General features: G+C 40.2%; 1 protein-coding gene across 2 annotated transcripts in view; it reads left to right on the top strand.

Moving 5' to 3' along the window:
• kcnh4a (potassium voltage-gated channel, subfamily H (eag-related), member 4a) overlaps positions 1–5265 on the top strand; it is a 60433-nt gene extending 55168 nt beyond the window's left edge. For both annotated transcript variants that reach the window (XM_058404806.1, XM_058404797.1), the window contains exon 16: positions 499–5265. In XM_058404806.1, coding sequence (XP_058260789.1) covers positions 499–1326 — 828 coding nt within the window. In that variant the 3' untranslated portion in view covers positions 1327–5265. The remainder of the gene's footprint in view (positions 1–498) is intronic.
• Positions 5266–11881: the final 6616 nt, after the last annotated feature.

Genomic DNA, 11881 nt, shown 5'->3' with positions numbered 1-11881 from the left:
CAACCTGATTTACACCATCCTGCAGTTATAAGAACCAAGAATTAAAAAGTGATTCTGTGTCTATTACTTCAGCAACGTTTGATTGAATCCCACTCAATAATGCACCTGCCTTAGTTATTAATAATGATAATATGTTGAATTTATTTAACAGGTTTCTCCAACCCAATGTTGCGTTAGAATTTTGGAAAAATGAGACACAATTACTTTGTATTGAGCGAGAGATGCAAGTGTGCAAACTCCAGTAATCGGAGTTAATGTCTCAGGCAACACAAGCTGGGAATTTGAGGGTATAAATAGAAAAACTAATCAAATGCAAATCTATGTACACACATATGGAAACAAACCAACAAACTGGAAAACGCTCCTTGCGCTAAGGGGATTTGTGGTAAACACAAAATGATAGTCAATCAATCAAACAAACAATTAAATGCATACCGATAACTATTCAACAATGACTCAACAATTATCAGTGCATTATTTTCATTTCCTGTGTTTCAGATGAACCGCTTGAACCAGGAAGTGTCCAATCTAGCCAAAGGTCTGCATGAGATGATGCACTTCCTGCATACCCACGTGACCATGTCCCACTTCCCTTCCCCTCTCGCATCATACTCATCATTTAGCCTCCACACGCAAACCAGCAACACCAGCCTGACACCATCTCCCTCTGACTGGCCGCCTCGGATGTCTTTCAACATGACCGCAGCTTCTGGCTGTGGTTGCGGAAGAGGCTCTGTTCTGGGACAGGAAGTGGAAAGGGAGCATCTCCATCCACCTCCAAGTTCTCCACACAGCACCTGCTCTCACTCTCTGTGCTGCCCCGAACAGGAAAGACTTTCAGCCTTGGGTCTGGAGAGTCAACCGAGCATGTACCAAGCGTCCAGGACAACACCAAATTCGCAATACGTGGGCCACTCAGCTAACCGTGCAGTGCCCTGTCTTCTCAGCCTGGCTCCGAGCTTCCCTTCAGTCTCAGGACCTAGCAGGATAGCACCTCAAACAAACTCTCCAAGCAAAGCTTTGTGTTCGCATGGCAGCCTTAGTCAGTCACATTCCTCTCTAAGCCTGCAGACCACCCCTGACCTCACGTGCCAACGTTCCACACCCATCCACATCTCTCTTACCCCAACTGGCCAATCACAGCCCTTTACAGCCGTGAGTCCACTTACACATGCTGGAATTTGTAGCCCGAGCTCCTTACACCTACCTACAGGGCCTAGACAAAACGACCTAGTCGGGTCGAGTCCTGTTCACCTGCATGACCCCACCCCGACCCCTACTGGGGAAATGACTGATACAGAGAACTTGGGTCCTGCAGGAGTCTGAATCCAGTATTTACTACAGTTCATACAGTGTTGAGAAATGCACTGCACTGCATGCCAGTTCCTCCCAAACAAAAGCAGTGGTGTTGCAAAGAGTTTACAGTCTGCACAAAAATGTGTTTTGTTTTGTTTCTGCTTTGCTTACACTATTACCTCATAATCTCCATTGCAGCTAGCTTCACCAAAGAACAAGTGCTGCTTGGCATTTCAAACAAAACCAGACACGAATGTTTAAGTGACGACACATACAAGGTACAAACTCTTCAAATGGACCATATACACTATATTGCCAAAAGTTTTGGGACCCCCCCTTCAAATCATTGAATCCAGGTGTTGTTTTTCAGGGGTTCGGCTTGGCCCCTTAGTTCCAGTGAAAGGAACTCTTAATGCTTCAGCATACATTTTAGACAATTTCATGCTCCAAACTTTGTCCATAAAGGAGGGTCCATAAGGTCGATAAAGACACGGATGAGTGAGCTTGGTGTGGAGGAACTTGACTGGCCTGCACAGAGTCCTGACCTCAACCCGATAGAACACTTTTGGGATGAATTAGAGCGGAGACTGTGAGCCAGGCCTTCTCGTCCAACATCAGTGTCTGACCTCACAAACGCGCTTCTAGAGGAATAGTCAAAAATTCCCATAAACACACTCCTAAACCTTGTGGAACGCTTTCCCAGAAGAGTTAAAGCTGTTATAGCTGCAAAGGGTGGGACAACTCCATATTACATTCATGTGCATGTGAAGGCACATGTTCTATCAGGACTCTGTGCAGGTCAGTCAAGTTCCTTCACACCAAACTCCCTTTATGGACTCTTTATGGTCATCTTGGAATAGGAAGGAAACTTTTCCCACATGAATTTTATGGGAGCATGAAATTGTCCAAAATGTCTTGGTATGCTGAAACATTAAGAGTTCCTTTCATTGGAACTAAGAGTCCCTGAATTCAATGATTTGAAGGGGTGTCCCAAAACATTTGCCAATATAATGTATATGCTCCCAAATTCTTGGATTATGATGTAGAGATATTTGTATGCTAAACAAACCAAAAAGTCACTTCCCATTACTTGAAAAGTCTTTAGTCCATGCCTCCTGAAGGCCCTTGGTGTAACTTAAGTAGTTAGTTCCAATACCTCCCAGGAGTATCACCTATCTTTAAAAAAAAAAAAAAAAAGATTTCCCAAAGCAGATTTTCTGATACTGGTCATTTTGTTATACATGTTCTATAAGAGGACTGAAGAATTGGTATTGAGAAACAACAACTACACAAAAATGTATATAGCAAATATGGTTGCATTTCCCAAATCTGTCTATGAAACAAGCAAGGTGGAGAAAACGGACAATGAGAAAAGGACAGCCCTGGAAGTCCTGACCTTATATCAGCCCCTCTCATTAGTGCACAGATGACAGTAGCTGATATGGCAGTAGAGTAGAGGTTAAAACCTGAAGAGTTTGAAACATAGTCCTTATGTAAGACACAAGCGGCCATATGCAGCACAAGTGAAGGAGATTGAAGCAGTTTCTACAAGAATAAGTTCCCAGACACCGATTGGGAATCATTCTTAACCTGGATTAGACTCCAGTTGTGTCGTTAACAGCAAAGTTCAGCATGTTTTAAACACTAAAAAGTAGGCTACTTTAACTAAAAATAGGTTGACATTCAGCAGCACTTTGCAAATAGAACACCAAGGTCATCCTATTTGCAGTGACAATGCTGGTGGAGTAAGATTTACAAGACTTGTGCAGCTCTGTCCATTCGAGTCAAATAATTATTATACAATGTCAACATTATGTTGGCCTATGTTGGTGATTAAATATTTAAAAGCACTGAAATTACATCTAAAGTGGTTCAGTGACAGCAGGGAGTTCGATCCAGAGCTTGGGTAGCGCATGTTTTCATGTGTCTACATGATTTTGATTGAGGTTCTCCGTTTTCCTTCCAACTTCCAGAAATATGCTGGTTGATGGATTGGCTACTTAATGGGAAACATTCCCATTTTAAGTTGTGAGTTCAAATCCCAGGTCTGCCACTGCTGGGCCCTTGAGCAAGGCCCTTAACCCCCAATTGTTCAGTTATATAATAAAAAATTTAGATAAAATGTAAGTTGCTCCAGATAAGGGTGTCTGCCAAATGGCAGAAATTTAAGCGATTAAGTAAGGATGAGATATTGAATTGTTTGGCACATTTCAGCAAAGCAGATACACCTACACTGGGCAGGAAATGCAGCATAGTTGAATGCTTCTGGGACAAAAGAATAAATAAAGTGCTGGTTGGATAACTACACAGGTTGCTAACTAGATATCCATCTATCCGAACATTTTCTGTAGCGCTTATCCTACACAAGGTCACAGGAATCTGGAGTTTATTCCAGGTGATGTAAGGCTAACTCTAGACGGGTTGCCAGTTCATCGCAGCATAGTTGGATAAAGTGGTGGTTAGATAAGTACACAGGTTGCTAACTAGATATCCATCTATCTGTACATTTTCCGAAGATCCTATCCGACACAGGGTGACAGGAATCTGGAGTTTATCCCAGGTGATGTGAGGGCAACTCTAGAAATGGTTGGCAGTTCATCGCAGAATAGTTGGAATTGTTTTTTTAGAAAAAAGTTGACATAAAGTGGTGGTTAGATAACCACAGGTTGCTAACTAGATATCCATCAATTCATACAATTTGTGTAGTACTTGTCCTACACAGAGTCACTGTAATCTGGAGTTTATCCCAGGTGAAGTGAGGGTAACTCTAGACGGGTTGCCAGTTCATTGCAGCATGGTTGGAAATTTCTTAGAAAACATAAGACATAAAGTCCTGGTTAGACAACTACACAGGTTGCTAACTAGATATCCATCAATCCATACAATTTGTGTAGCACTTGTTCTGTACAGAGTCACAGGAATCTGGAGTTTATCCCAGGTGATGCTAGACGGGTTGCCAGATTGTTCCATCCATGGGTGCAATCTCACACACACAAACACACTTAATCACACTTTTAGAGATGCCAATCAGCCTACAGCGCATGTCTTTGCACTAGATAAGGAAACTGGAGTCCCCAGTGAAAACCCTAAAGCACAGGGAGAACATGCAAACTCCAAGGACACAGGTTACAGGCGGGAATCGAACCCCGAACCCTGGACGGACGAGACAATCGTGTAAACATTCACACTTTAATTTCTCGTCTGAAACAGTACAAATGAGTGTAATGCATTCTGAGCAAACGCCCGATTGATTCCGAACTGCCTGTGCGATCGAGACTGCAGTAGGAGCAAGGGTCACAAGGGTCACAAGGGTCAGATTTTAAAATATTTTCTGGAACGCATGCTACTGTTTTCTACCATGGATATGCTGCTTGAGTTTGTTTGTAAAGCCTAAAGTAAATGTACTGTCGAGAAACCGACGCCGGCACGAGGAATGCTGCGCTAATTCACTTTTCACGCTGCATGATCTTACTTTAAGATATTTCCTTCTGTGTTTTTCTGTCTTTCGTTCAGACCACAGCGAGGCGGCAGAAGGGAATATTTGGAAGACTCGCCGCTATACGCTTTGAGTAGCTCGTCGTTTGGGTTTTGGTTCGGTTAGTAAATGCTGCGATAATATTATCCTCCACGATTTCTAATTAAAAACAAAAATCCTTTATGTTAGTGCACAGCTTTTCGGGCTGTGTGAGGATTCTATTTTCATATTTTATTTTGTACTAATTATTAATCGTCCTGCTGATTTCTTTGACTGAAAAAAACCCCAGAAACTTGTTCATTTTTATTATAATATTTTAAAGGCTTTTTTTTTGTGAGTTATCTTCAAATGATGGAAACGTGTTTGCCTGCATTTTGGTGTCTTATTTGCATTGAATTATTTTTCCTTTTTTGCTCCGTAATGTAATGTTTAGTTACAATGCATTAACTGCTGATTAAAGTGTACTGTATAAAAGAAATTAAACACGCTGCGTTTTTGCAAAAATACACGGATGTACCATTTGTTTTCCTCAGAAAAACATGATCAGGGAAAAGAAAAAAAGCTGATCATTGGTCTCAGGGGGTGGATCGTGATTTGAATCATAACTCCATCGAGAGCATCAGACAACTGTTTGTTTATTTTGTCTCATATCCCCCCTGCTATATTCCCCTAAGCACACTGCGTCAGACAAAACACAGGATTTAATGCATGAAGCTTCCCACACAGTTTGTCTAGCTGGTGCACAGTGTCACTAATAGGCTGTGCTTTTAACTTCTTTCTTTCTTTCTTTCTCTCTCTCTCTCTTGTCTGTCTACATCTATCCCGTAACTATGGCACGCGGACAAGATCGCAAGCGTACACATGATCGGATTTTGTCTAAAGAAACAGCATGAGAACTTGCACACAGATGGCATCTGCCTTATGTAGGGCCGTGCTTTTAGCTTATAATGAGCTCTTGATCGGTACGCACTATAAAAAGACACTGACTCCATGTTGAAATGTTTCATACACAGGCTCCGAGTAGCCTCGATTAGCATCAGCGCCACAACCTTTTTTCATTTGCTCTTCTGATTAGCAGTAAAAATAGATCTGTGTAGGCATAAAGGCATACGGTCACAAAACAAATGAATAAGAGAAAGGCGGAAAGAAAAAGCACTCGTGTGAATGTACAGAGAAAAACTAAAGACATTTGTGCAGCATCTAAACATAATAAAGAAGCCTCCTAACAGCAAGAGAGCTGACTTTACTGCTGCTTTTGTTTTTAATAATGTAGAAAATATTACAGGGACTTTCCTGTGCTTTTTAAACTCATCTCTACTGAGAAAACAGTACAAACACAAGAACTCCCTCAGGGGATCAATAAAATATCTATCTATCTATCTATCTATCTATCTATCTATCTATCTATCTATCTATCTATCTATCTATCTATCTATCTATCTATCTATCTATCTATCTATCTATCTATCTATCTATCTATCTATCTATCTATCTATCAGTCCATTCATCCGCCCGCCTGTCTATCTATCTATCTATCTATCTATCTATCTATCTATCTATCTATCTATCTATCTATCTATCTATCTATCTACTTGCCTGCCTGTATGTATGTCTATCTGTCTGTCCATCCGTCCGTCCGCCTGTCTGTCTGTCTGTCTGTCTATCTATCTATCTATCTATCTATCTATCTATCTATCTATCTATCTATCTATCTATCTATCTATCTATCTGTCTGTCAGTCCATTCATCCGCCCGCCTGTCTGACTGTCTATCTATCTATCTATCTATCTATCTATCTATCTATCTATCTATCTATCTATCTATCTACTTGCCTGCCTGTATGTATGTCTATCTGTCTGTCTGTCTGTCTATCTATCTATCTATCTATCTATCTATCTATCTATCTATCTATCTATCTATCTATCTATCTATCTATCTTTCAGTCTGTCTGTATGTATGCACGTCTATCTATCTATCTATCTATCTATCTATCTATCTATCTATCTATCTATCTATCTGTCTGTCTGTCTGTCTGTCTGTCTGTCTGTCTGTCTGTCTATCTATCTATCTCAAAAATTGTTAGAGACATTTAATAAGGAATGTCGGGGAACAGTGTGTTAACCAAATATCAACACTTTTGAAGACAAGGGGTTTAGGATGACAAAAGATTGAGAGACAAAGCCGAGACATCTAATGATCTGAATTAACAGTGTCGCGAGCCTGGCTTTTATACAGTTTTGAAAATGACAGCACTTTTTCTTTTGGTCACACCTTCACCTCAATTCTTTTCCCACATTCTTGTCTTATTACTAATTGTGGCCAGAGCTCACTCTGTTTAAAAAAAAAAACCCCAGCTGATTACAGAAATGCTGATTACAACTTCATTTTGTTTTAATCAACCTTATCTTTTAGGCACAGTCAACATGCATGAATAACAGTTGGTTTATTACTCATGTGGTTGTTTCCCAGCACAAACCTCTTACATGGGAAATTTTCATGGTCGTTGTCGGGGCTAGTAGTGATGAAGAAACACACCCTGGTTGTGTATAAATCAGGTTCTATAATATATATCACATAATTTATTAGAAACACGGCACTTCAGGACAGTCACCTAAGCTGGGCCACGGATTTACGGGTTGCCAGGGATCAGATATATATGTCATGTTAGAAAATATTCCACAGGAATAAAACAATTCCAGAAGTGCTTTTATAGGACATTAATGAACAATGGCATGGTTTGAAGTGAGATTTATTGTAGAAGTGAGGTTAGTTTCTAGTATCAGCACATCCTGAAGTGTGTTTATTGGCTCACACACCCTCTCTCTCTCTCTCTCTGTGTATGTGTGTATGGAGCATTTTCTTCTTGTGCTTCCTCTGGGTTCTCCGGTTTTCTCCCCCAGTCCAAAGACATACTGTGATATATCTCTATACTCAACAACGTACATTGTTCTTAACCATTACATGATCACAAGCATGCCTAATACACACTCTCTCTCTCTCTCTCTCTCTCTCTCTCGTGATGTCTATCATTTGTTAGCTTCGTCAGGAAGAAATTTATGCTGTATACTAACTATTCTACCTATAATTAATTCAAAAATAATGCTGATCATCATACTCATAAATTGCTCAAAAGCTCCTATAGTGACTCTATTGTGTACAGTTATAGGAAGGAAATTATTAGAATTATTTACAGCCACACTCTCCAGGGTAAGATGAGGATGAGATTTCCTCTTGAATCTGGTTCTTCCTGAAGGATTCTTTCTTATATCGTCTCAGAGAGTTTTTCCTCACCACTGTCAGCTCTTGCTTGCTCATTAGAGCTCAATATAAATTTGAATCTATATCATTTTTATTCTGAATTATGTTATATTCCTGCAACGCCGCTTTGCAGCAATGTTAAAGGTCCATTGTTGAAAACGCTGTACAAATAAAAATTAATTGTATTGAATAAGCGGATTAAAGTACTTTAATATACACCGATTAGGCATAACATTATGACCACATCCCTAATACTGTGTTTGACCACTTTTATGCTGCCGAAAACATCTCTGAAGCATCGAGGCATGGACTTCACTAGATCCCTGAAGGTGTGCTGTGGTATCTGGCACCAAGATGTTAGCAGCAGATCCTTTAAGTCCTGTAAGTTGCAAGGTGGGGCCTTCATGGATCGGACATGTTTGTCCAGAACATCCCACAGACGCTCGATTGGATTGAGATCTGGGGCATTTGGAGGCGAAGTCAACACCTCAAACACATTGTTGTGGTCATCAAACCATTCCTGAAGCATTTTTTTGCTTTGTGGCACAGTGCATTATCCTGCTGAAAGAGGCCACAGCCATCAGGGAATACCGTTTCCATGAAAGGGTGTACATGGTCTGCAACAATGCTTAGGTAGGTGGTACGTGTCAAAGTAACATCCACATGGACGGCAGGACCATGGAAGGTTTCACAGCAGATCATGACACTGGCTCTGCTGGCTTGCCTTCTTCCCATAGTGCATCCTGGTGACGTGTTCCCCAGGTAAATGACGCACACACACCCGACCATATAAAAGAAAACGTGATTCATCAGACCAGGCCACCTTTTTCCATTGCTCCGTGGTCTATTTCTGATGCTCACGTGCCCATTGTTGGTGCTTTCAGTGCTGCACAGGGGTCAGCATGGGCACCCTGTCTGGTTTGGTCTGGTCTCTATCTATGTAGCCCCATTGCAACAAACTGTGATGCACTGCACTGAACATATTATAATTTATCCTAATCGTAAAAATAATACTTTCAGCTCGTGGCTGTAACTCCGCATCGTGACAAGCCGCATCACTCCACTCTGTTGTTGATTATTTTTATATAACAACCCTCGTTGTTTTTCTACCTTATTATTGACGCCATGACAGCTGTTGTTAAACTTTCATTATAAGCCAATGTCAATCCAACAGGTTGTTTTCTCAGTACAGGGAAATGTGTTGAAATTCTCATCTGTGGTAATCACACATATGCTGCAGACGCTCATACTTTCAGATAGAGGGTAGGAATTGGCTAAATTGATTTGCAATAGAGTACATTTCAGTTTCCATCCAGCTGCAAATCACATCTGTCTAAGAAATAGCTCACGTTAAAATCTGCTATTATTCGGCTGTAAATCACATGATTCTTTTCAGAGAACGAAACTTCTTTCAAGGAAAAAAATTGGGCCAAATTCTTATTAATGGCATAAAGCAGATGGTGGGTGAAGGTTAGAAGATTTCATTTTAATTATAGCCTACTGCCTGTGCTCGTTCAGCCTCAGTAGTAATTAGCAGCGTTTGTGTTTGACAGAGTGCGAGTGGGTGGAAAATGAGCTATTAGACAGCTTAGGTTCAGTCTTTACACTCACTAAAACGGAAAGCTGAACAGGGAGACATCATGAGAAAGAATCTCAAGAACGTCTGTGTAGGTAGTACATGTATGCAGCACCATCCTAAGGTAAGAACCGGCAATTACATTGATAATCATATTAAACATCATCTCAGACGGATAGTCATGTTTGACACGTGATGGCGTGAGTTTTCGCCTGTGATGATGTGAGTAACGTGATCATAAAAGAAAAGGTGCCATGAACTTGAATGCAAATCAACAATCGTGTGACTTATATATATTAAAATAAATAAAAATAAATTTAAAAAAATATAAAAATACCTTAAATATGAAAAATGAAAAAATCATGTGAATAATAAAGACCTGTGTAGTACATGTGAGACGTTCAGGTGTGCAAGGATGCATGGAATATATCATGGGAAATTTAAATATATATATATTTAAATATATATATATATATATATATAACTAATAAATACAAGTAAAATTAATTTATTAACACGTGTGTAAATTTCACTTGAAAATCATTTGATTATACACATTGTAGGTTTTTAAAATAGCTTTTTATTTGTAAAAAAATTCTTATAATAATATATATTTATAAATAATAACATTTAAAAACAATATAAATGAAATGAAATGAACTGACTTAAATGAATTGATATAATAGCAGCCTCATGATAACATGAATTAATAATGTTTAAGCTGACAGGCCATCTCTGTGGCCTTGTGGGTTTCCTCCTCTGGTTTCCTCTCCAACAAATCATTCCAGTATGTCAACTGTTAGTGAAGACAAATTACCCTGAGGAGTGAATATGTGTGTGTGTGTGTGTGTGTGTGTGGCATGATATCATTTAATATACCGGTATCCCATCCAGGGTACATTCCCACCTCATGAGATAAACGGCATCCCTGACCAGGATTAAGTAATGTCTACAGTAAAGTGTTGGTACATAGATGTCACTTGAATGGTTCACTAGTTTGACCAGCTTTGTGTGTCATTTTTAGTAAGGAAGTGAGTTGGGATTCTAGCTATGATAACTAAATAATAACCAGTACAGCCTGGATATTAGCGGAGAGTATGAAGTATCTCCACCACCAGAGTGTGTTCAAAGGTGATACATTCAACAACTTCATTTTTAGACACGTGGTAATAGTTCTTCATGTTCTTTCAGGTCAGGGTTCTGTGCAGTTAGCTTCTTCCACATCAACCTTAGTAATCTGTCTTCCATAGACCATATACACTATATTGCCAAATGTTTTGGGACACCCCTCCAAATCATTTAATTCAGGGGTTGTTTTTGGCCTCTTAGTTCCGGTAAAAGGAACTCTTAATGCTTCAACATGCCAAGACATTTTGGACAATTTCATGCTTCCAACTTTGTGGGAACAGTTTGGGGATGAACCCCTACCTGTTCCAACATGACTGCACACCAGTGCACAAAGCCATAAAGACATGGATGAGACCGTTTGGTGTGGAGGAACTTGACTGTCCTGCACAGAGTCCTGACCTCAACTCCATAGAACACCTTTGGGATGAATTAGGGAGGAGACTGTGAGCCAGACCTTCTCATCCAACATCAGTGCCTGACCTCACAAATGTGCTTCTAGAGGAATGGTCAAAAATTCCCATAAACACACTCCTAAATCTTGTGGAAAGTCTTCCTAGAACAGTTGAAGCTGTTATAGCTGCAAAGGGCGGGCCAACTCCATATTACATTCATGTTCATGTAAAGGCAGACGTCCCAGTTTGGCTCGCAGTCTCCACACTAGTTCATAATAAAGATGTTCTATCAGGTTGAGGTCAGGACTCTGTGCAGGACAGTCAAGTTCCTCCACACCAATCTCACTCATTCATGTCTTTATGGCTTTGTGCACTGGTGTACAGTCATGTTGGAACAGGAAGGGGTCATCCCCAAACTGTTCCCACAAAGTTGGGAGCATTAAATTTGTCCAAAATGTCTTGATATGATGAAGCATTGAGTTCCTTTCACTGGAACTAAGGGACCAAGAACGAACCCTGAATTCGATGATTTGGAGGGGTGTCCCAAAACTTTTGGCAATATAGTGTACTTTTGGCCACACACACAGTGCCAATTTGCCCTGTGCATGTTTCTCCTAATGTCCAAATATAATCCTCAATACAGTCACTGTGTCATCCTACAAAAAGAAGTTTAACACCTCAGTTTGAAAAATGTACGCCTCTTATTTATTATTTTTTTTACACTACATTGCCCGGCTGAAATGATTATGGCCTCAC

This window comes from Hemibagrus wyckioides, linkage group LG02 (genome assembly GCF_019097595.1).
Source record: "Hemibagrus wyckioides isolate EC202008001 linkage group LG02, SWU_Hwy_1.0, whole genome shotgun sequence".
NCBI lineage: Eukaryota > Metazoa > Chordata > Actinopteri > Siluriformes > Bagridae > Hemibagrus > Hemibagrus wyckioides.
This window is presented reverse-complemented; position numbering and strand designations above follow the sequence as displayed.